Below are 25003 nucleotides of genomic sequence, written 5' to 3'. Positions count from 1 at the left end.
TCTGGTTCATTCACTTCCTCAGACTCTTTAGTTCAACCTTGGTCCAAATTCGATTTTTAAGTCCCAGTCATGTTGAGCTCTGCTGTGTTTAAGTCTCACTGGGTGACTTAGAGCTGACAGGTTAACAGGTGTTGTGGACCATTTAAAAGAGCTGACAGTCTGGTGAACACATTTCTTTTATTTTCACATTTTTACTTCAAATCTTCACAGGACACACACAGTTAATTATCAGTCATATAATCAGGGTTCAATTGTCTAACTTTAAAGAAAAACGTGATTCTAGCGTTGTTCATCCATTCCAGTTTTCTATCACTAACCCTTCAAACAGATGTCCTCACTTATTTTATTCAACACACATCACACTGTTAGCAGTTAGCTTCAGCACATATAATGAAGTGCTAATTAGACCTGATGGCGAGCTAATGTAAAGCAAACAAAGACCTAGCATTGCGCTATCTCAGTCCTAATGAAAGCTACAGCATCCTGTAATATTATAAACCTTTAAAATTATTAAACTATAAAACTACACATGTATCACTATTAATTAATGTATCACTATTAACCCACATGTATCTCTATTAATACACATGTATCACTATCACTTCACATGTATTACTATTAATACACATGTATCACTATTAATACATGTATCACTATCACTACACATGTATCACTACACATGTATCACTATTAATACACATGTATCACTATTAACACACATGTATCACTATCGCTACACATGTATCAATATTAATACACATGTATCACTATTAACACACATGTATCACTATCACTACACATGTATCACTATTAACACACATGTATCACTATTAACACACATGTATCACTATCACTACACATGTATCACTATTAACACACATGTATCACTATTAACACACATGTATCACTATAACTACACATGTATCACTATTAGCACACATGTATCAATATTAATACACATGTATCACTATCACTACACATGTATCACTATCACTACACATGTATCACTATTAACACACATGTATCACTATCAATACACATGTATCACTATCACTACACATGCATCACTATTAACACACATGTATAACTATTTTTTTTAAAGATTAATTTTTGGGCTTTTTGTGCCTTTAATGGAGAGAGAGGACAGTGGATAGAGTCGGAAATCAGGGAGAGAGAGAGAGAGGAATGACATGCGGGAAAGAGGCCACAGACGGGAAGCGAATGCGGGTCGCCCGCTTGAGAGGACAGCCTCCATACATGGGGCGCACGCACTAACCACAGCGCCACCAGCACCCCACACATGTATAACTATATACAGCTAATAGAGAGCTAGTCACAGCTAATTAAAGCTAACAAAGAGCTAGTCACAGCTAATCACAGCTAACAAAGAGCTAGTCACAGCTAATCACAGCTAACAAAGAGCTAGTCACAGCTAATTAAAGCTAACAGAGAGCTAGTCACAGCTAATCATAGCTAACAGAGAGCTAGTCACAGCTAATCATAGCTAACAAAGAGCTAGTCACAGCTAACAAAGAGCTAGTCACAGCTAATTAAAGCTAACAGAGAGCTAGTCACAGCTAATCACAGCTAACAAAGAGCTAGTCACAGCTAATTAAAGCTAAAAAATAAGTTTACTTAAGTTTATTACAGCTAAGAAAGAGCTAGCTAAAGCTCACCTGAACCACATTTAACCCTTTAAAAACAGACTTGTTTTGTAAACATTGAAAAATTAAAATAATTAAAATAAAGGAAGACAGCTGAGATTATTTTGTTTACATGTAAACACTATCTGACACTTGTTAATCGATCACTCCTAATGCAGGAAGAAGCTGAGAATATACAGGAAGTAGCATTTCAGTGTATATCTAAACACCTGTGAGTGACACCATCAGCGTCCAATCACATGGCTAGAGATTTGGTAGTGGTTGGGCTGATTTACACTTCATTCACTGATTGGTTGAACACTTTGGCTGCTCGTCTGTGTGTTCAGGACGTTTACACTCAGGAACGTTCCAGGATGACAAGGACTTTTACATGAAGCTGCAATAAGAGATCCAGGTTTTCCAGGATTTAACACATTATATTTCCATTAGCACTGTCTGCCATGAAATAACATCCGCACATCAGACTGGGTTCATCACACGGTAAGCTCTGCCTACCTGGTGTTCCTATTGGTCACCAAGAATACAGGTAATGTCATCTTTTTCCTGTTACCCGAAACGTTCAAAATAAGTGCCTGAAAGTGCTTTTTTATCCATCTATAATGATAATCGCTTGTGCATCAGAAGAATGTTCTCTGTTTAAAGAATGTCTGACAGATGATGTCACAGCAGGTAAAAACTTGATGATGTCATCGCCGGGTCCATTTGATCAGCGTCTCAGGTGATCGATACAGGAAGATCAGTTTGGCGTAAAGCTCCTCCTCCAACTCCAGTTCACCTGTCTCCCTCACCTGCACAGAAAACAGTACAGCATGTTTGTGGGTGGGGATACAAGTGTTGTCATGTTTGTTGTTGTTAATAAAGTTTGAATGTGTACCAGGAAGATATCGGTGCAGAGTTTGAGGATGCGGTCGACACACGGCAGCTCCTCGAACATGATGGAGTGACTGATCCCACTGAAGAACTCTCGGACAAACTTCCCGATCACCAACACCACCGAGGCGTACAATCCCATGATGCTGCAGGCCATAACACAGGGAGGAGAAGAAGATGAATTCTGGTACCAAAGATGTACTTTATTTCTTACCAAATCACTGCTACTGCTACCACTAATACTCCAACAGTTACTCCAGAACTTTAAAGTGATACATGTTCTACTGCAGCACCTAGAGGTCACGTGTAGTCGTGTGTTTTACTGCAGTAAATAATAATGATGTGTACCCGTATCCAGCCAGGAAGCCGAGACTCGGAGGACTGACTTTATCACTGAACACAAACAGCTGAAGCCCCGCCTCCCTCCTGTCACTCAGTGAGGCCCCGCCTTCATCAGGTATCAGACGAGGAGATGGTTGGTCGACGATCCACCACTCCTGGATCTCTTGGCTGTGATTGGTTGAGCGTTCCAAGTCCAGCAGGATGTCCATGTACTGTTCGTCTGATTGGAGGAGAAATGTTTGATGACATCACAGCAGCTCTGTTAAACTTCCTGTTTACATCCAGTATTTATGTTGATGCTTAACTGTTTTGTCATTTGAAAGGTTAAAATGATATCAGCAGATCAGTTTTTATTTTTCAGTTTCCTGTGAAGCGCTGATCCTGGATCGTTAACCTCATCAGTAAAAACTGAACAGAATGAGACAAACAGATCAACAACAAATACCTGTATACAGATGTTGGATGGGTTTAGCATTGGAGTCGCTGGGAGCTCGGATGAAACACGGAAAGACTTCATGTATGACTCTGAAAACAAACAAACAAACAAACAAAGCTTGAGTTTAAATGTAAAACATGAAAAGACAAAACATCTTTAACAGACCAAAGGCTTTAGTAGACATATTGGTAGTCTAAAAACGTATTTTCTTTTAAGTCTAATGCTAATGCTAACCAGGTTTCCATTGGTTTGCTCTAGCATGCCAACGAACACTCAGACCTCATCAAACTCATGAGTCCAGTCCTTTTGACAGATAACCACGTCCACTCCATCAATCAGCACGTTCCCTTAATGACCAACCCCTTCTTGTGTTCATAGCCCGTCCCCTTTACTCACACAGGTAGTGTCCTGGTTCCATTCAGCAGTTGGATTAGTTCCAGGCGAGTCTGATCATCCAAGTAGGTCACATGTTTACCTGATGCAAGCTCCGCCTTTGCCCCCAGACTCAAGTTCCTGTCGAGAAAAAAAAAAACTTATAGTTCCTCTAATACTACCTTAAATACAACAACCACTTAACAACTACAAACTACAACAACCACAACAACTATTACTACAACAACAACAACTACAACAACCATTACTACAACAACCACTTTAACAACTACAAACTACTACAACAACAACTACAAACTACTACAACAACAACTACAAACTACTACAACAACTACTACAACAACCACTTTAACAACTACAAACTACTACAACAACAACTACAAACTACTACAACAACTTCAAAAACAACTACAAACTACTACAACAACAACTACAACAACAACTACAAAAACAACTACAAACTACTACAACAACAACAACTACAACAACCATTACTACAACAACCACTTTAACAACTACAAACTACTACAACAACAACAACAACCACAACAACTATTACTACAACAACCACTTAACAACTAAAAACTACAACAACCACAACAACTATTACTACAACAACCACTTTAACAACTACAAACTACTACAACAACAACTACAACAACCACAACTATTACTACAACAACCACTTAACAACTACAAACTACAACAACCACAACAACTATTACTACAACAACCACTTTAACAACTACAAACTACTACAACAACAACTACTATTACTACAACAACCACTTTAACAACTACAAACTACTACAACAACAACTACAACAACCACTTTAACAACTACAAATACTACAACAACAACAAACTACAACAATAACTACTACTACAACAACAACTATAACAACAAACTACTACAACAACAACTACAACAACCACAACTATTACTACAACAACCACTTAACAACTACAAACTACAACAACCACAACAACTATTACTACAACAACCACTTTAACAACTACAAACTACTACAACAACAACTACTATTACTACAACAACCACTTTAACAACTACAAACTACTACAACAACAACTACAACAACCACTTTAACAACTACAAATACTACAACAACAACAAACTACAACAATAACTACTACTACAACAACAACTATAACAACAAACTACTACAACAACAACTACAACAACAACTTTAACAACTACAAATACTACAACAACAACAACTACAAACTACTACAACAACAACAACTACAAACTACTACAACAACAACTACAAACTACTACAACAACAACTACAAACTACTACAACAACAACTACAACAACAACTACAACAACCACTTTAACAACTACAAATACTACAACAACAACAACAACAAACTACAACAATAACTACTACTACAACAACAACTATAACAACAAACTACTACAACAACTACTACAACAACAACTACTACTACAACAACAACTTTAACAACTACAAATACTACAACAACAACAACAACTACAAACTACTACAACAACAACTACAAACTACTACAACAACAACTACAAACTACTACAACAACAACTTCAAAAACAACTACAAACTACTACAACAACAACAACAACTACTACAACAACCACTTTAACAACTACAAACTACTACAACAACAACTACAAACTACTACAACAACAACTTCAAAAACAACTACAAACTACTACAACAACAACTTCAAAAACAACTACAAACTACTACAACAACTACAACAACAACTACAAAAACAACTACAAACTACTACAACAACTATTACTACAACAACCACTTTAACAACTACAAATACTACAACAACAACAACAACAACTACTACAACAACCACTTTAACAACTACAAACAACCACAACTATTACTACAACAACCACTTTAACAACTACAAATACTACAACTACAACAACTACAAACAACCACAACTATTACTACAACAACAACAACTACAAACTACTACAACAACCACTTTAACAACTACAAACTACTACAACAACAACAACAACTACCACAACTACAACAACTACTACTACAACAACCACTTTAACAACTACAAACTACTACAACAACAACAACAACTACAAACTACTACAACTACTACAACAACCACTTTAACAACTACAAATACTACAACAACAACAAACTACTACAACAACTACAAACTACTACAACAACAACAACAACTACAAACTACTACAACAACTACTACAACAACCACTTTAACAACTACAAATACTACAACAACAACAACAACTACTACAACAATAACTACAAAAACAACTACAAACTACTACAACTACAACAACAAAAACAACTACAAACTACAACTACAACAACCACAACTATTACTACAACAACCACTTTAACAACTACAAACTACTACAACAACAACAACTACCACAACCACAACAACTATTACTACTACAACAACAACAACTACCACAACTACAACAAAAACTACAACAACTATTACTACAACAACCCCAACAACAACTACAACAACCACTTTAACAACTACAAACTACTACAACTACAACAACCACAACAACTACCATTACAACTACTACTACAACAAACACGACAACTACAACTACAACAACTACCACAACAGCTACAACAACTACTACTACAACAACTACCACAACAACAACAACTACCACCACAACAACAACTACAACAACAACCACCACAACATCTACAACAACAACTACTACAACAACTTCAACAACAACTACCACAACAACAACAACTACCACCACAACAACAACCACAACAACAATTTCAACAACTACAACAACTTCTTCTACTACAACAACAACAACCACTACCACAACAACAACCACTACCACAACAACTTCTTCTACCACCACAACAACAAACACAACAACTACTACTACTACAACTACAACAGAATGACTAATAGAAGTATTGATCAGTATTTATTAAGAAGAAGAAGAAGAAGAATTTATACTTTATTGATCCCGCGAGGGGAAATTCGTTTTTACACTCTGTCTAGTAAACATGCTACACAAACATGAACTGAAATACACACACACGCACAAACAGGATCCTGTGGACATGCACTAATGGAGAGGTCTCAGAGTGAGGGGGCTGCCCTACGGCGGGCGCTCCTGAGCTTGTGGGGGGGGGGGGGTTAGGTGCCTTGCTCAAGGGCACCTCGGCAGTGCTCAGGAAGTGGCCTGGCACCTCTCCAGCTACCAGACCAATTTCCGGACTTGGTCCGTGCCGGGACTTGAACCGGCGACCTTCCGATTCCCAACCCAAGTCCCTACAGACTGAGCTACTGCCGCCCACTTCTATTAATGACTAACAGAAGTATTGAACTACAAACTACTACTACAACAACTACAACAACCACAACAACTACCACAACAACTACTATCACAACTACTACTACAACAACAACAACAACTACTACTACTACTACTACTACTACTACTACTACTACAACAACTACAACAACAGAATGACTAATAGAAGTATTGATCAGTATTTATTAATGACTAACAGAAGTATTGATTAGTATTCATTGATGATGTCTGATCGGTGAGATAAAGCTGACCTCTGAACAGTCCAGGATAGGGTCAGGGGGAAGTGGTCCAGGTGCAGCACTTGGCTCAGGTACTGCCTGCTGGGTGGACTGATGGTCCACAGAGAGTTACTGCTGCCCTGCAGCTCTGCCACTGTCACGTCCTCAGGACCGTATGCTTCCAGGAACTGCAAGGCACTCTGGGAAAGCCAGCCCAATGATGAAATGCTATACAACTACAAGCTGTACTACAATGAGTATGTGTAGTGTTACTGCTTACAGGTGTGTAGCTGTAGGAGGCGGTGAAGGAGCTGAAGTCTTCCTCAGTCAGATCCCAGAGCTGATTCTGTTGAGCGCTCATCGTGAAGATAGGCTGTCGACAACAACAGCGAATACTGCTACAATAATCTACAGCTACAGCTGGTCTGAACAGGTGAGTCTGAACAGGTGAGTCAGAAAAGGTGAGTCTGAACAGGTGAGTCTGAACAGGTGAGTCAGTACAGGTGAGCCAGAAAAGGTGAGTCAGTACAGGTGAGTCAGAACAGGTGAGTCAGAACAGGTGAGTCTGAACAGGTGAGTCTGAACAGGTGAGTCAGTACAGGTGAGTCAGAACAGGTAAGTTTACCTGGAAGCCTCCCAGTGTGATGGTCAGAGAGACATCGAGCGGTCGGTTGATGACTCCAGCGACAGATTTGACGAGCGACATGAAGAGCAGCGGGAACCAAACGATACAGATGAGCAGCAGAACGATGAGCCCGCCCATCCCGTACTTCACCACCCGCTTCTTCTTCTGCCCGCGGGGCTGAGGGTACCTCTGCGTACACACACAATACACACTACATTACACACACACTACATTACACACACAGACACACACACACACACACACACACACACACACACACACACACACACGTACTTTCTCGGACTCCCTCCAGCACTTTAAGACGAAGCAGTGGGCGTAGACGTCCTCCACACAGATCCAGGAGGACAGAGACAGGGTGGTGTCCGTCCACACCCAGTCCATCACCGCCCTCAACTCCGTCAGGAAGGGAACCAGACGGAACCTTCAGACAGAACCACAGACAGGTAAAGACAGACAGGTGGTAAGCCAGACAGGTGGTAAGACAGTTGATGTGTTATGAAAGAGCCTTTATGAGTTCATGGTTAAAGGTTAAAGAAGTGTGGCAGAGCCTTCATCAGGGTGCAAAGGTCATGGCAGGACGGGTTTATACGGCGCCATAGATCAACCAAATAATATCTCAGCATTAGTGAACAACTTCCGTCCAGAATATGTGAAAGTGTTAAGAGGAATATGTACCCCACCAAAGAAAGGAAGCAGTTTGAACTCATCTGTACCTGTGCCTTTAAACCACAGATCTAAAGATACACTCTTGAGACTCTTCTACGAGCTGAGAATCATCCTGACTGGACAGCTGGTGTCACCTGAATCTCAAACGTGATACTGCTGCTGGGGTCAAAGTTGAAGTACGATAGCCGAGCTTCGATTATGAACCTCTTATCATTTATCTTATAACCCAGCCTTTCTGTTTCTTATTGACTCATTAGATCTGTTCATGTGGTTCTTTATTCATTTTAGTTAAAGTTATCATTGTTTTCATTTTATTCAAATAAAGAGGCAGGGTATTGATCCTTCATTTCATAACTGATCAACTTTGAATGTCTATGTCCCGCCCACTTTGGTACAGCCAATGGGAGATCAGAAGAGCAGATTCAGTGACTTCTTTTAAACCACTTTACAGACTTTTCTTTCCTTTAATCATTGAATGACTTGTAATCTCTTCATCCTTTCTTCATGTTTTACTCATCTTTCTTTATTCTGCTGCCGTCCCGACTTCCTGTCTTTGCTCTGTCACTCAAAGCACTTCTGTGTTTAATGCTAAGCTAGGCTAACAGTCCTGAGTGGGCGGAGTCTCACCCTTGGAACAGGAAGAGGTTCAGGTAGTTGTAGCTCTTCGTCAGGAAGTTTCCCAGAACTCGTGTGGGGTAACCCGATCGAATCTGATAGGCCGACAGACCGAAGTACACACACTTCACAAAGTACCAGAGCTGAGCCACCAGGTTCTGACTGAAACGCCTGGAGAGAGAGAGACAGGCAGCGAGACAGACAGGTCAGAAAGAGAGAGACAGACACGTTAGAGAGACTGACAGGTTAGAGAGAGAGGGACAGGTTAGAGAGAGAGAGACAGACACGTTAGAGAGACTGACAGGTTAGAGAGAGAGAGACAGGTTAGAGAGAGACAGACAGGTTAGAGAGAGCGAGACAGACACGTTAGAGAGACTGACAGGTTAGAGAGAGAGGGACAGACACGTTAGAGAGACTGACAGGTTAGAGAGAGAGGGACAGGTTAGAGAGAGAGAGACAGACACGTTAGAGAGACTGACAGGTTAGAGAGAGAGGGACAGACACGTTAGAGAGACTGACAGGTTAGAGAGAGACAGACAGGCAGGTTAGAGAGAGACAGACAGGCAGGTTAGAGAGAGAGAGACAGGTAAGACAGAGGACAGACAGGTTAGAGAGAGAGGGACAGGTTAGAGAGAGACAGACAGGTTAGAGAGAGAGACAGGCAGAGAGAGCGAGACAGGCAGAGAGACAGACAGGTAAGAGAGACAGACAGGTTCGAGAGAGACAGACAGGCAGGTTAGAGAGAGAGAGAGACAGGTAAGACAGAGGACAGACAGGTTAGAGAGAGAGACAGACAGGTAAGAGAGAGCGAGACAGGCAGGGAGACAGACAGGTAAGACAGAGGACAGACAGGCAGGTTAGAGAGAGAGACAGGCAGGTTAGAGAGAGAGAGAGAGACAGGTAGGATAGAGAGAGAGAGACAGACACGTTAGAGAGACAGACAGGTTAGAGAGAGAGGGACAGGTTAGAGAGAGACAGACAGGTTAGAGAGAGAGACAGACAGGTAAGAGAGAGCGAGACAGGCAGAGAGACAGACAGGTAAGACAGAGGACAGACAGGCAGGTTAGAGAGAGAGAGACAGGTTAGAGAGAGACAGACAGACAGGCAGGTTAGAGAGAGAGAGACAGGTTAGAGAGAGAGAGACAGGTAAGACAGAGGAAAGACAGGTTAGAGAGAGAGACAGGCAGAGAGACAGACAGGTTAGAGAGAGACAGACAGGCAGGTTAGAGAGAGAGACAGGTTAGAGACAGACAGACAAGTAAAGGTCAGACAGACAGGTAAAGGTTAGAATAAAAGGTAACAGTGAGACAGACGGGTAGGAGAGAGACAGACAGGTAAAGGTGAGTTACCTCTCAGTGACCGTCGGCAGGATGAAAAACATCCAGAAGTGAATCCCAAAAACCAAAATCACCTGAAAGACCAACTTCCCCAAAACTGTCTTCCTCAAATACAGAGCCCTGTCTATCACCATGGTACCTGCAGACAGACAGGTGGACAGTGAGACAGGTAGACAGTGAGAAAAGCAGACAGACAGACAGACACAAACACAGACACACGGACGGACAGACAGACAGACAGACAGACAGGCAGACAGACAGGCAGACACACAGACAGACAGGCAGACAGACAGACACACAGAAAGACAGACACAGACACAGACAGACACACAGACAGACAGACAGACACACAGACAGACAGACAGACACACAGACAGACAGAGAGACACACAGACAGGCAGACAGACAGACAGACACACAGAAAGACAGACACAGACACAGACACAGACAGACACACAGACAGACAGACAGACAGACAGAAAGACAGACACAGACAGACACAGACAGACACACAGACAGACAGACAGGCAGACACACAGACAGACAGACACACAGACAGACAGACAGGCAGACAGACAGACACACAGAAAGACAGACACAGACAGACAGACAGACAGACAGACAGACAGACACACAGACAGACACACAGACAGACAGACAGGTAAACTCACCAAACTGGATCAGAACCATCACCAGGAAAGCTTCAGGGACCTGGTCCTCTGAGAGGGAGGAAGTGATGTCAGCAGCTGCAGAGTGTTTCTGGGAAATGGAGTTGAACAGAGTGAGTAGAGTGGAGTTCAACAGAATGTGATGAACAGACTGTGAACGATGTTTTACCCCGAAAGCCCAGAAGCCAAAGACGATGATGATGAAGTCGACGGTGTCAGCCAGGAACATGAGGACGTAGACATCAGTTACAGCGCTGTATTCTGGTTGGACGAGAGCTCTAAAGAACTGAAGAACAGGACGATAGAGAGACAAACACCTGACAGAGAGAGAGAGAGAGAGAGAGAGAGAGAGAGAGAACATTATCCATAAAAAGCTGTTTGACACTGGATGATGGTTAGCTCAGGTGTTACCTTACCTGCTAACACAGGTGTTCTTGGATCTCATAAAAACCTCTTGGACTTTCTCCAGCAGCAGATGGACCCTGCTGAGCTGCTGGGCTCTGGAGCTAACACTGCCTACAAAGACACAAAGAAGAAAAACAGAAACTCATTCATCAGCCTGGTCTGTCCTCTGACTTCTGTCTGCTGCTGCACCACTCACCTGGATTCACCTGGACTCACCTGGATTCACCTGGACTCACCTGGACCAACCTGGACTCACCTTTATTTGTACAGCACCTTTCATACATAAGCCCAAAGTGCTTCACAAAAGAGCAGAATGAAAACACAAAGAATTGACATTCTTTGTGTTTTCATGAAATAAAACAAAATAAAGAGATAAAAGAAATGTAAAAACAATGATGAAGGAAAAAGTCAAAGCAGTAAAATCCCTCCTAATTAAAAGCCAGATGAAAGGCAGGTCTTCAGTTTAAGAACACCCAGAGCTCGTGGTGGTCCCATGAGGGACCTTTAAAGGAGAAGGACCTGGGTCCTGTGACGATGGTTGGCTAGAGGACGTGTTTTCACCGAGCTCCCGCTCTATTTTAATTATATTTGAGACGGTCTAATGTAACCAGTTTAGCTTATTACATCAACACATTGTTGTAACAACAGCACTACGAATGAAGGTGGCAAAACCCTGCCAACAATGGACGCCACAGCTTTAATTCACGAGGCAACTCAGAACTTTAGCGACGTTATGGAAAAAAAACTTTCTAAGTTCTCTGAGACTTTGGAAAAAATGTCCACGACCCTGGAAAGCCAGTCCAAACGCATTACCGCGGCTGAACAGAGAGTATCGGATGTGGAGGACACGGTGGCCGGTCTGGAGGCAAGACTCGCCGATGCAGAGAAGAAAATGAAGGTGATGGCTGATGGCATAGATGACATGGAACCCGGTACCAAGAGCCGTATTAAAATTGGCCGGGCACATCGGAGCTCGGGGCCGCGGGGCGCACGCCCTCGCCCGGTGATCATCCGTCTGCACAACTCCAGGGATAAACTGAGGATAATGGCAGCAGTGAGGGCAACGCCTAACCTGGAATACGAAGGACAACGGATCTTTATACACCAGGATTTATCTTCTGTGGTTCAAGAGAGGCGACAACACTGACAGTGAACTACAACGGTGCAGAGCACAAGTTTGAAACACGGAGAGATGCAGATAACTTTATCAACACACTGGAATAAATCTGGTCAGTAGTCACTTGTTAACCATAGCTCTCTTCTAGTTTGATCTGGGGTTTTATATGGACATGATTCATTTCCTTTCTTTTGTTACAGCAGTAACTTCATTTTGAAACAGCTCTTAAATATAAGACTGTAATAATCTAAATGCTAACATGGCTAAACTATATTTTGTCTTTCCCAAGTGTGTCTCTTGGTGTGAAGCAGTCTCTCTTTTGTCTGGCTAAAATATTGATAACAATCAAGGGGCCCTCTTCTTTCTCTTTTTATTTCTCAAATATTATGGCCATAGAAGCTTTATGGTAATTAAATGCCAAATATAAGAGGCATGTAATAACTTTATGTTGTGGGGACGGGAGTGGATATGGAGGGATTTTTGTTTTGTTTTGCTTTCTCCCCTCCAGAAGTGATGACTCCTTCTGGCAGCATGTGCTCCTATAGTACTACCCATCTGGTAGCTTTTGGTTTTTGTTCTGTTTTGTTACTTCATACACTTCATGCTCTTATGCCGGCTTTATATTTGCATAGTGTTCTGAGCATGGAGAAGGTTCTGGTTCTTCCATCTTTAGGTGATGGATATGTTTATGTCAGCATAGTTTATATGTCAAATGATACTGAATCGATCTTTTTTTACATACAGTGGGTTATATATCAGGTTAAATTGTCTTATTTTATTTTTTCTTGTCAGATAAACACGCTACATAATGAGTAACATTAAAATGATCACATTAAATGTCAAAGGGATCAATAATGTGGTAAAGAGACGTAAAATACTTTCTATGCTCAAAAAAGACAAGGTACAAATGGCACTATTACAAGAGACCCACCTTACAGACCTTGAACACCTGAAATTAAAACGTGATTAGGTCGGCCAAATCTTTTATTCCTCATTCAACTCAAAAAGTAGAGGGGTGGCAATTCTCATCCACAAAAATATGAGTTTTAAACTTGAAAAAGTTATTCACGATACAGAAGGAAGGTATGTTGTAATTACTGGGTTTTTATATGGAGAACATGTTCTCATGGGAAGTGCTTATGCCCCCAATACTTTTGACAGCTCATTTTATTCAAAGTCACTGGCTGATATATCTTCTATTTGCGCCCCTTTTGTTATATTAGGAGGAGATTTCAATTGCGGATTGGTTCCAGAAATGGACCACAGTCCATCTAAAACTTTACCTCTATCCAGGATGGCAAAAGCCACAAAGGATCTATGTCTAGATCTAGGCTTATTTGATGCATGGAGAATCATTAATCCTCGAGAGAAAGATTTTACTTTTTTCTCTCGCCCTCATCGGTCTTTCTCAAGAATTGACTATTTATTTGTTTCAAGATCAACACTCGACAGGACTAAATCCTGCTCTATTGATGCATGTGTCCTTTCGGATCATTCATTAGTTTCTATAGAACTCCTACCACCTTATTATGACCCTCTATCTAGACACTGGCGCCTAAATCCATCTCTTCTCAGTGATCCTGAATTTGTAACATATTTAGAAAAACAATGGGAACTTTTTATTTCCACTAATGAATCACCTGATGTATCTACATCTACTTTATGGGAAACAGGCAAGGCTTTTCTGAGGGGGGGCATCATTTCTTATACAGCTGCTAAGAGGAAAAATACACTAGCGAAACAGTTAGAGCTTGAGCAGCAAATTAAAACCTTGGATAGAGTCTTTAAAGCCTCTTCCTCCGTATCTGTGTTTAAAAAATTAGAAGCAGCGCGCTCTGCCTTAGATCAACTTCTAACCCAAAAAGCAGAATCAGCTATTTTTTTTGCAAAGCATAGATTATTTGAATCTGGAAACAAACCTGGCAGGCTCCTTGCCAGTCTCGCAAAAGGCCGGGCAGGGTCTTGTGTAATCCCATCACTCAAAGATTTCAAGGGGAAACAACATTTTGAAACCAAAGTTATAAGTAAAATAATTAAAACATTTTACCAAAACCTTTACTCTTCTGAGTGTCAAAATACTTTGCTGCTGAGAAAACGATTTTTTGATAAAATAAATCTCCCAACTCTGTCTGAAACAAACAGAAATGATCTATGCAGACCAATCACAACAGAGGAAGTACTGGATACTATTAAATCTCTACAAAGTGGAAAAGCCCCAGGTCCTGACGGGTTCGGCCCTGAATTTTATAAAAAAATGTCCAGGTTGGTGGTTGGACCTTTAACTAAAATGTTTATAGAATCTTTTGAAAGGGGAACACTTCCAACAACTCTAAATCTTGCCCATATCTCCTTGATTTAAAAAAAAGATAAACCCTCAGATAGCTGTGCTTCTTACAGACCAATAAGCTTACTCGGAGTTGATAGCAAAATATTATCCAAGCTTCTGGCTCGAAGACTGGAGGAGGTCTTGCCCATCTTGGTTGGATCAGACCAGACAGGGTTTATAAAAGGTAGGTACTCCCACTCCAATGTCCATCGGCTACTGAATGTTATACAATTTTCACAAAATACAAAGAAAAGGATTCTTGCTGTTTCATTGGATGCAGAAATGCCTTTTGATTGGGTGGAGTGGGAGTATCTATTTGATGTTCTTAACAGATTTGGTTTAGGTTCTGGTTTCACTACATGGGTTAAGCTCCTATATAGATCTCCGTCTGCAAGAGTTCTGGTAAATGGTTCAGTGTCTGATATGTTCCTGTGATGGCTTCAAACAAAATCAATTAGGTAAGTAGTTGCTGAGCGGATTTAACATGCTATCAAATAAAAACAAAAGGCAGCCGCGGATTCAAAGTCAACTTATAAACTACATTTATTAATAGAAAACTTTTCAGCAAAAATAAACTTAACAAAATAAAATAAACAAACAGATCGCTATATAATGTATATCCTAAGCGGCCCTTTGCAGTCAAAAAACTGTTCCGCTTCCCCACTCTCACCCTCACCCCAGGTGTCCTTAATCAACTTAAATTACACTGCCGATACGCCGCGGCTCCGCCCCATAGAGGGAGAAATAATGCACAAATACCCCCAAATCAATGAACAAAATGTAAAACCAAAATAAACCAGAATAAACAATAATATAAACAAATAATTCTAAATTCATTAATGTTTGGCTCTTTTCGATTTTTTTACTGTAAATAATTCATATGGCCATTTGGCCACAACATACCGGCCCCTAATTGTTTACACTAAAGCAAAACAATTACCTATCATACATTCAATGGGGCCAAAAGGACAGGAATTAGAAATACTTTACATACATTATCAACATACATTCAATAGTCCATAATAGTTCATAATAGCTCATGTGATCCTTCAACTTTAGGATTGTAAGTTTAGAGTTCCAAGATATGCACGAAGCATGTATGTATATATGTAAGGGGGCTTGAGCTCGAGAGTCAGTGGGGGTGTGTGTGTTTATGTTTGTATACATTTCTCGGGAGGCCAGAGGTTACCAGCACATAGCCCCCTTTTAATTAATTAACTGCCTCCAAGAGCAGGCAGAGCTTGTCAATAGGTCTCTGTAAGATGCTGCTCTTGGTTTTCACCAAGACGCTCCGGACGAGCCCTTTGGACCCCTGGAATGTCTTTACAACACGGCCCAGGAGCCAAGAGCTCCTCGGTGCTGTGTTGTCCACTATGATGACAAGGTCGTTCAGGCAAAGGTTCCTTTTGGGGTGGTGCCACTTGTTTCGCTGTTGTAAGATTGGAAGATATTCTCTAATCCATCTCCGCCAGAAGAGATCTGCTAGGTACTGTACCTGTCTCCATCTTCTCCGGGAGTACAGGTCTTCCTTCTGAAAGAGTCCAGGCAGCATGATTGGTTTTGTTTTGAGTTGAAGGAGGTGGTTTGGTGTAAAGGGTTCAAGGTCGTTAAGATCACTTGACACTGTTGTTATCGGCCTATCGTTCATTATTGCTTCGACCTCACATAGTGCTGTTTGTAAAGTTTCATCATCCAATATTTGCTCCTTTAAGACAGAGCAAAGAATCTTTTTCACAGGTCTGATTAGCCTTTCCCACACTCCACCGTGATGGGCTCCAAATGGTGGGTTGAATATCCATTTTACGCCATCCTTCAGTAATGCATTTTCCACTTTGTGATGATCAAATGATGAGAGTGTCTTTAAGCTCCTTCTGTGCCCCCACGAAATTTGTCCCATTGTCTGTGCGGATGCTTGTCACTGTTCCTCTGCGACACATGAATCTGCGCAGAGCATTAATGCAGGAATCAGTGTCCAATGAGTTTGCCACTTCTAAGTGTACAGCTCGACTCACCAGGCAAGTAAAGATAACACCCCAGCGTTTAACATTTGACCGGCCCCGCTTCACCTCTATTGGTCCAAAATAATCAATACCCACATGTGTAAAGGGTGGTAGATCTGGAGACACTCTGTCCTCTGGAAGATCAGCCATTTTCTGCTCGCCAACCTTCGCTTGCATGCCGCGGCAGAGGACACAGTTCTTAATGATTCATCTTGCAGATGAGTTTGCATGAGGCAACCAGAATCTTTGCTGTAGTCTGGAGAGCATGTGGCTTCTCCCTGAGTGCCCAGTCTGCAGATGGATATTTTGCAAAAGTAGTTTGGATATGTGAGAGTTTTTGGGTAGTATAATTGGATTCTTTAAGTTTATAGGTATTGCTAACTTGCATATTCTCCCTCCAACTCTCAGCATGCCTTCATCCACCATTGGATCCAGTTTACAGATTGCGCTGCTCATTTTCACTTTCCTTCCATTTTCCAAGTGTGTGAGTTCCTGTGAGAAAAAGCGTCTTTGCTCATAGAGAATGATTGACCTTTCAGCATTTTTCATGTCTCCTACAGACAGATGTTGTACTTCACAGATTATTTTTAAAAGGTTACCTTTGTCTTTCAGGGTTTTTGCAGATGTCCAGCTAGAGTTTAGGTCAGTTTTTGCAGATTTTTTTCTTTGATTTAATAAAAGAAGAAGTTCTCTGAACTTTAAGATCCAAGCAACACCTTTTTGTAGTCTGTTCCATGATGAGTAATACTCAATCAACTTGCTGATTGGATTTTTCTCCACCATGCTTAGACTATCAACAGATGCCTCGTTTTTTTTTATCTCTGGATCATCGGGAGGAATTTGTCTCAATTTCTTAGGGGTCTCTGGCCAAGCTGTTTCTTGCAATTCCAGATACTTGGGACCCTTGAGCCATCTTGACTCTAGGAAGGGTTCAACATGCAGCCCACGTGATGCCACGTCTGCTGGGTTGTCTTTAGAGCCCACATGTCTCCATTGGTTTTCTTGAGATAGGTCATGGATCACTGAAAGTCTGTTGGCAACAAAAGTGTGAAATCTCTTTGTATGATTATGAATATATCCTAGCACAGAGGTGCTGTCTGTCCAGAATATAGAGTCTTTGATTTCTACTTGTAGTTCTCTTTTCAACATCCTGTCCACCTTTACAGCAAGTGTCGCTGCTGTCAACTCCAACCTGGGGATCGTAATCTGTTTGAGAGGAGTGACCCTGGATTTCCCCATAATGAATACGACATGGACTTGTCCAGCAACATTTGTAAACCTGAGGTAACTCACAGTGCCATAACCCATTTCGCTCGCATCACAGAAGTGATGGAGTTCTGTAGTCGATTGGGCCAAAATTCTCAGGTTTTATACACCTGTCCACTTGAAATCTGCTGAGCTGATCCAAACCTGTAACCCAGATCTGCCATTGCTTAGCCAGTTTTCCTGGGATGATTTCATCCCATCCACATTTTAATTTGCAGAGTTCTTTGAGTATTTGCCTGGCCTTGAGAATGAAAGGGGCAAGGAATCCCAACGAATCATAGATTGAGCTAACCATGGAAAGAATACCCCTTCTCGTGAGGGCTTTGTTCTTGATGGCGATTTTGAAGGTAAAGGAATCACTTTCAGTATTCCATTGGATACCAAGAGCCCTTTCAACTGGCAGTTTCTCTCTGTCCAGGTTTAGTTCCTTGAGATTCTTTGCTCTCTGATGTTCAGGAATACTCATCAGAACTTGGCGGCTATTACAGACCCATTTGGTCAATGAGAAGCCTCCCTGAGAGCAAGCTTCTAAGCCTGATGGCTTGATCTACTGTGGCCACTGATTTGAGGCAGTCGTCAACATAGAAATTGTGTTGGATTGATTCAGTTACCTCCTTTTCGTACTTGTAGCAGTTGTCTTCTGCTGTTTGTTTTAGAGCAAAATTGGCAATGCTAGGCGAAGAAACAGCGCCAAAGAGGTGAACCTTCATTCTATAGGCTTCCAAGGGTTTGTTGGTGTCTCCACCAGGCCACCACAGAAACCTGAGGAAGTCCCTATGGTTGTCATTAACCATTACCTGATAGAACATTGCCTCAATATCTGCCATGAAAGCTATTTGTTCCTGGCGAAACCTGAGTAGAACTCCAATGAGAGTATTTGCCAGGTCAGGACCTTGGAGGAGTTCTTTGTTCAAAGATGTGCCTTTGTAGGATGAAGCACAGTCAAACATAACTCTCAGTTTTCCTTTCTGACGATGGTAAACTCCGTGATGAGGTATGTACCATACCTGTCCGTCTCTCCGATCTAGCTGTTCAGTTGGCACTATCTCTGCAAATCCTTTCTTGAACACATGATCCATGAAACTTTTGTACTCCATTGCATAACCTTCATCCCCTTTGAATCTCCTAAGAAGATTTAAGGTGCGCTGTTCTGCCATTTCATAGTTGTCAGGCATTACGGTCTCTTTGTTGCGAAAAGGCAAAGGCAGGTGATAGTGTCCATCTTTTTGTACAACTGAGGTTGATGCTATCTTCATGAATCTTCTGTCCTCATCTGACATTTCATTTTTCTCTTCACAGGCCTTTTCAGGGAAGTCCTGATTATATTGTCTTATCAGGAGATACTTTAGTTGACCAACTGATATTCGATTGGCCATTGCTACCACGGGTCCAGATTCCACAGCAGAACAAGAATAAAGTGGCCCATTTACCACCCATCCAAACACTGTCTTAACTGCATATGGTCCATTTCCTTGGCTATTTGTTATGTCCCATGGTTCCATTGCTTTAGGCACATCAACTCCTATTAGAAGATCAATATCAGCATCAATTTCATTCAGTTGTATTCTGTTTAGATATGGCCATCTTTCGAGATCCTTAGAGGTAGGTATATTCTCCTTTGAGACAGGTATCTCACTTTGTGTGAACACTTTGGGTAGGTTAAGGTAGGTGCTGCCCTCCAAGTTACCTATCTCCAATCCAGTGAGTTCATAACTCTTTACAGGCCTTTCCTGCCCCATGGTTTTTAAGACAACCGTAGTTCTCCTTGCTTTAGGGTTCAGCTGCTTCATCAGATTCTCTGTGCAGAATGATGCAGAGCTGCCAGGATCGAGGAATGCATAAGTTGAGATGAATTTATTTCCTTTATCAACTTTTACTCTGACTGGCACAATGGCTAATGCGCAGTCCCTACCGGCCCCAGTTACTTCATCAGTTGAAACAAGAGCACTGCTGACGGATGTTTCTTTTGTTTTGGTAGGGCTAGCATTGGGTTTGAGTTCTTGATATGTCGTTCCTATGCCTTCTATGTGTAAAATTGTTGGGTGATTCCCGTTACACTTTTGACATGTCAGCCTTTGTTTGCAGTTTTTGCTTATATGTCCTTTTATTAAACATCCAAAGCAGTGACCATTTGTTTTTAGGAAATCAAACCTTTTTTTTGTGTGGAAGGACTTTAAATTTTACACAATCTGTTAGTACATGCTTGTCTTTACAGAAAGTACATTGAGAAGCAGGACTGCCACCTGCTGGCTGCTGTTTGAATGTGCAGTGCTGTCCCATACCTGGGTGTGAAGCACTACCTTGAAAGTCTGTTGTTAATATAGTAGCAAAGCTGCTACCTTGGCTCTTATGTACTTTTAGGTTCACTGTTTGGTTTCTTGTTACCATCCTTTTGTTAGACAGGTGGTGGTCTTGAATATCTCCAAACAATGGATCCAGAAGTATATTTGCTTGTTTTTCCATGAATTCCACAAGGTGTTGGAATCTAGCTCTCCTGTTTGTTCTTTGCAAAACATCATAGGCTGCCATTCGCCATCTTTCTCGAAGTTTATAAGGAAGTTTGGATGCGATTGACCTTAAAGTTGAGGGAATATCAAGCTCCTCCATGTGCTGCAAATCCTGCATAGCATTACAGCATACTCTCAAGTATGTTACATATGCATTCAGTGCTCCTCCATCATCAGCTTTAATAAGCGTCCACTTCAATGCCTTTTCCAAATAAGCACAGGATATTTTGATTTCGTCCCCATAGTGCTCCTTTAATAATTGTTTGGCTTTTATAAAACCTCTTTGTGCATCCATATGTAGACAGCTTCGGACAAGACTTTTAGGCTGGCCTGAGGTGTAATGCTCAAGAAAATAGAGCCTATCCTGGCTGCTATTGGTTTTATCCTCAATAAGGTGGTTAAATGCCTGCATAAAAGATTTATATGCCATAGGATCACCATCAAATATTGTTATCTTCATAGTCGGCAGCATGGCTAGTTTTTGTTGCATTATTATAAGTTCAGCAATGTCGTTCTGTCTTTGCCCTGTGTTAATGTTGTCATGATTGTCGTGGCTACAGACTGAGTCATCCCTACTGTGTAACCTGGAAGGCTTTGAACGTTTAGTTGATTGTGAAGGGTTGTGAAAATCGTTTTGGTCCAGAGAAGATCTTTGATGATGCATTGTTTCAACAGTTTTCTGGAGGGGTGTTTTAGGCACTGCACCCATTCTCATAAACTCCACCGGTGAGACCTCAGGATTCATAAAGTCTATTTTCCTTTGTCTATTCGCATCCAGATATGCATTAATTCCATCCAATCGAGTTTCTTCCTCCATTCCAGGTCCTGGGTACCTTTCATCCATTTGAGTGTTTTGGAGAATTTTTATTTTGGCAGCAGATGCTGCAATTTCTGCATTGAGCTCCATGTTCTCCAATTCCGTCTTCAGCTTTGCTTCTTGCAGTAACAGTGCATGTTTGTCCTTTAATGCAGCAGCTTTGGCCAGCAGGGCAGCATTTTCAGCAGCTGCCTTCCTACATGCCAATGATGCTGAGGAAGAAGCCTTTGATCCTCTTGATTTTCTTGACACGTTAGAGATGCTGTCCTGAGGTTCAATTGTGCAATTTGTTCCTTTTTCCATATTTCAACCTCTTTCACACAATATTTAAAGTTGATCATCCTAGGCTCAAACCAGTCTTCATGATCCTCCTCTTTCTCCGCCTCTGATAAGAGCATTTGCACAGAGTTATGCACATCATTGAAATGATCCACCGTTTCATGAAAAGTTTTTAAACTTTTATTGACATCATCAATACATCCACCATCATGCAGCAAAGCTTTTATTTCGTTCATTTTCCTTGTGCACGCTCCTAATTTTCCTTTACGGGATGCTTTGAGAGCTTTTAACATTTCTTCTGCCTCGGCAGAGGTCTTGGGAGGCTCCATGCTTTATTTTATTTATCACTCGTTATTATGATGACAGTTTTGTTTATTTATTTATTTTTTGCGGAGCGCAGCAAGACATCATTTCGTGACGCTCCCTTGCTTACGGAGCATGTTTAGCCTATATTGCGTTGCATTTAGATCAGCGCCGTCCGTCAACTCTTCAAACACAGCTCAGATCCATAAACATGTTAATTTGCACTCTTCTTCAGTCTGTTCATATCGTCTCTTGTATTTTAATTCTCATCCAACATTTTCGACATGTCATACAAAGCGTTGAACGCCGATCCATTCATCATTTATTTGTTTACTCACGACCGGACCAGTGTTTCCTCTCCAGCGTCTTGTCCTGTTCACAGTGTGTTTCTTCTTGATCGTAGCGGAGTTTTTTGACTTGATATGATGGCTTCAAACAAAATCAATTAGGTAAGTAGTTGCTGAGCGGATTTAACATGCTATCAAATAAAAACAAAAGGCAGCCGCGGATTCAAAGTCAACTTATAAACTACATTTATTAATAGAAAACTTTTCAGCAAAAATAAACTTAACAAAATAAAATAAACAAACAGATCGCTATATAATGTATATCCTAAGCGGCCCTTTGCAGTCAAAAAACTGTTCCGCTTCCCCACTCTCACCCTCACCCCAGGTGTCCTTAATCAACTTAAATTACACTGCTGATACGCCGCGGCTCCGCCCCATAGAGGGAGAAATAATGCACAAATACCCCCAAATCAATGAACAAAATGTAAAACCAAAATAAACCAGAATAAACAATAATATAAACAAATAATTCTAAATTCATTAATGTTTGGCTCTTTTCGATTTTTTAACTGTAAATAATTCATATGGCCATTTGGCCACAACAGTTCCCTCTGAATAGAGGCACACGCCAGGGCTGTCCCCTTTCGCTGCTTTTATTCGCACATGCGCTTGAGCCTCTCACAGAGGCCATTAGAACCCACCATTGTTTTTCTGGTGTTACATTGGGAGACACAGAATACAGGATCTCGCTCTATGCTGATGATATATTGTTGTTTATTACTAATCCAGAGAGCTCCATACCGGTATTGGAATCGATTATAAGTCAATTTGGCCAAATTTCAGGGTACAAAATTAATTATGACAAATCAGAGGCCTTGCCTCTCGGAGACTTTGGTGACCCGGATACCCTTGTTAATTTTCCGTTCAGTTGGTCAATTTCAGGCTTTACCTATCTGGGGATTAGAGTATCAGCAGACATAAAAGAATTGTATAAATTAAATTTTATGCCAACTTTGAAAGCAGTTAAAAATGACCTCAACAGATGGTTTGATCTTCCCCTGTCATGGATGGGTAGAATAAGCTTGGTTAAGATGAATGTGCTCCCCAGGATGTTGTACCCAATGCAAATGCTGCCACTTAAAATCAATAGAAGAGTTATTGTGGATATCGAAAGATCTCTTTCAAAATGTATATGGCATGGCAAGAAATCTAGGCTAAAGATGAAGACCTTACAGCTGCCAATTGACAGGGGGGGGTCAAGCACTTCCTAACTTTCTATATTACAATTGGGCCTGCCATGGCAGGATAATATCACGCTGGCTAAACCATTTTATACATCAAGGGGAGCCTCTAACAGATTCATGGTGCTGTTCCCCTCTCTCTCCTTTCAGTCTCCTCTCAACTGATGCTGGTGAACTGCCAGCAGATGTTAAAACAACGCTGTCATGTTTAGCACACTTAGAATCTGGAGAGATCTCACTAAACACATTGAGAGGTTTTTCATCAGCATTACAACCTCTGACTCAAAATAAAGCCTTCTCTCCAGGTATAGGGAAAAGTATTTTCAATGACTGGTATTCAAGGGGTCTAAGATCAAAATGGTGATTTTATGTCATTCAATCAACTCCAGACCAAATACAGAATACCAAACAGCCACTTCTTTGGTTTTCTCCAAGTTAGGCATTTTGTCCAATCAGATCTGATTATCCCCACTGATCAACCATTGTTGAGCTCAATTGAAGGTTTTCTTCTCAATTTTAGTTTAAATGCTCTCAACAACGGAAAAATAATTTCCCTTTTTTATGACAAATTACATCCTATTAATTGTGATAGGGTTGAGAGAACTAGGGAATTATGGGAAAGGGACTTGGAGGTTGAACTTAGCACTGAGGCATGGTCAGGTACCTTTGTTTCAGCTAGGAAAATCTTTACATGTAATCGACTCAAAGAGAGCCAATACAGAATATTACATAGACTTCAGCGAACACCACAATTTTTAAACAAAATGAATCCTCAGATTTCCACCCTCTGTGTAAAAAAGAAGTAGGAACTTATTATCACTGTGTTTGGCAATGTCCCTTAATATCCAGGTATTGGAAAAATGTTGCCCAGGAGCTTGGCTTAATTTTTCACAGAACAATAAAACTAGAGGCAGCATTGTTTCTCCTGAACTTACCTACGCAACAGTTCTCTCTATCAGCAGGACAGCTCGTTCTAAAGGGTAAACTTCTGCTCCTAGCGAGGTGATGTATTCTGTTTCAGTGGATTCAGGAGAAGCCTCCATCAGTGGTACAGAGAAACATTTAAGGTTTTTCCTATGGAACACCTCAGTGCTAAATTAAAAGGCAATAACAACCTATTTTATAATATTTGATAACCCTTCATAGATTATCTTCCCATTGATCTGGTTGGCTTATTGCAGAAAGGGTGCCCACACTTTATTTTCAAAAATACGTCATAGTCATGTTTT

General features: G+C 41.1%; 1 protein-coding gene across 1 annotated transcript in view; it reads right to left on the bottom strand.

Annotated features, from left to right (window-relative positions):
• Nucleotides 1-158: 158 nt before the first annotated feature.
• Nucleotides 159-25003, bottom strand: part of LOC132994297 (piezo-type mechanosensitive ion channel component 2-like) — a 64279-nt gene continuing 39434 nt past the window's right edge. Inside the window, exons 41-56 of the mRNA XM_061064558.1 lie at nucleotides 11643-11742; nucleotides 11396-11543; nucleotides 11230-11317; nucleotides 10571-10697; nucleotides 9234-9392; nucleotides 8214-8361; nucleotides 7920-8108; nucleotides 7575-7667; nucleotides 7328-7494; nucleotides 3709-3825; nucleotides 3322-3401; nucleotides 2883-3096; nucleotides 2539-2680; nucleotides 1683-2452; nucleotides 666-1608; nucleotides 159-555 (exon numbers count right to left, since the gene is read on the bottom strand). Coding sequence (XP_060920541.1) covers nucleotides 2351-2452; nucleotides 2539-2680; nucleotides 2883-3096; nucleotides 3322-3401; nucleotides 3709-3825; nucleotides 7328-7494; nucleotides 7575-7667; nucleotides 7920-8108; nucleotides 8214-8361; nucleotides 9234-9392; nucleotides 10571-10697; nucleotides 11230-11317; nucleotides 11396-11543; nucleotides 11643-11742 — 1874 coding nt within the window. The 3' untranslated portion in view covers nucleotides 159-555; nucleotides 666-1608; nucleotides 1683-2350. The remainder of the gene's footprint in view (nucleotides 556-665; nucleotides 1609-1682; nucleotides 2453-2538; nucleotides 2681-2882; nucleotides 3097-3321; nucleotides 3402-3708; nucleotides 3826-7327; nucleotides 7495-7574; nucleotides 7668-7919; nucleotides 8109-8213; nucleotides 8362-9233; nucleotides 9393-10570; nucleotides 10698-11229; nucleotides 11318-11395; nucleotides 11544-11642; nucleotides 11743-25003) is intronic.

The sequence above is a fragment of the Labrus mixtus genome, chromosome 19, assembly GCF_963584025.1.
Source record: "Labrus mixtus chromosome 19, fLabMix1.1, whole genome shotgun sequence".
NCBI classification, from domain to species: Eukaryota; Metazoa; Chordata; class Actinopteri; order Labriformes; family Labridae; genus Labrus; species Labrus mixtus.
This window is presented reverse-complemented; position numbering and strand designations above follow the sequence as displayed.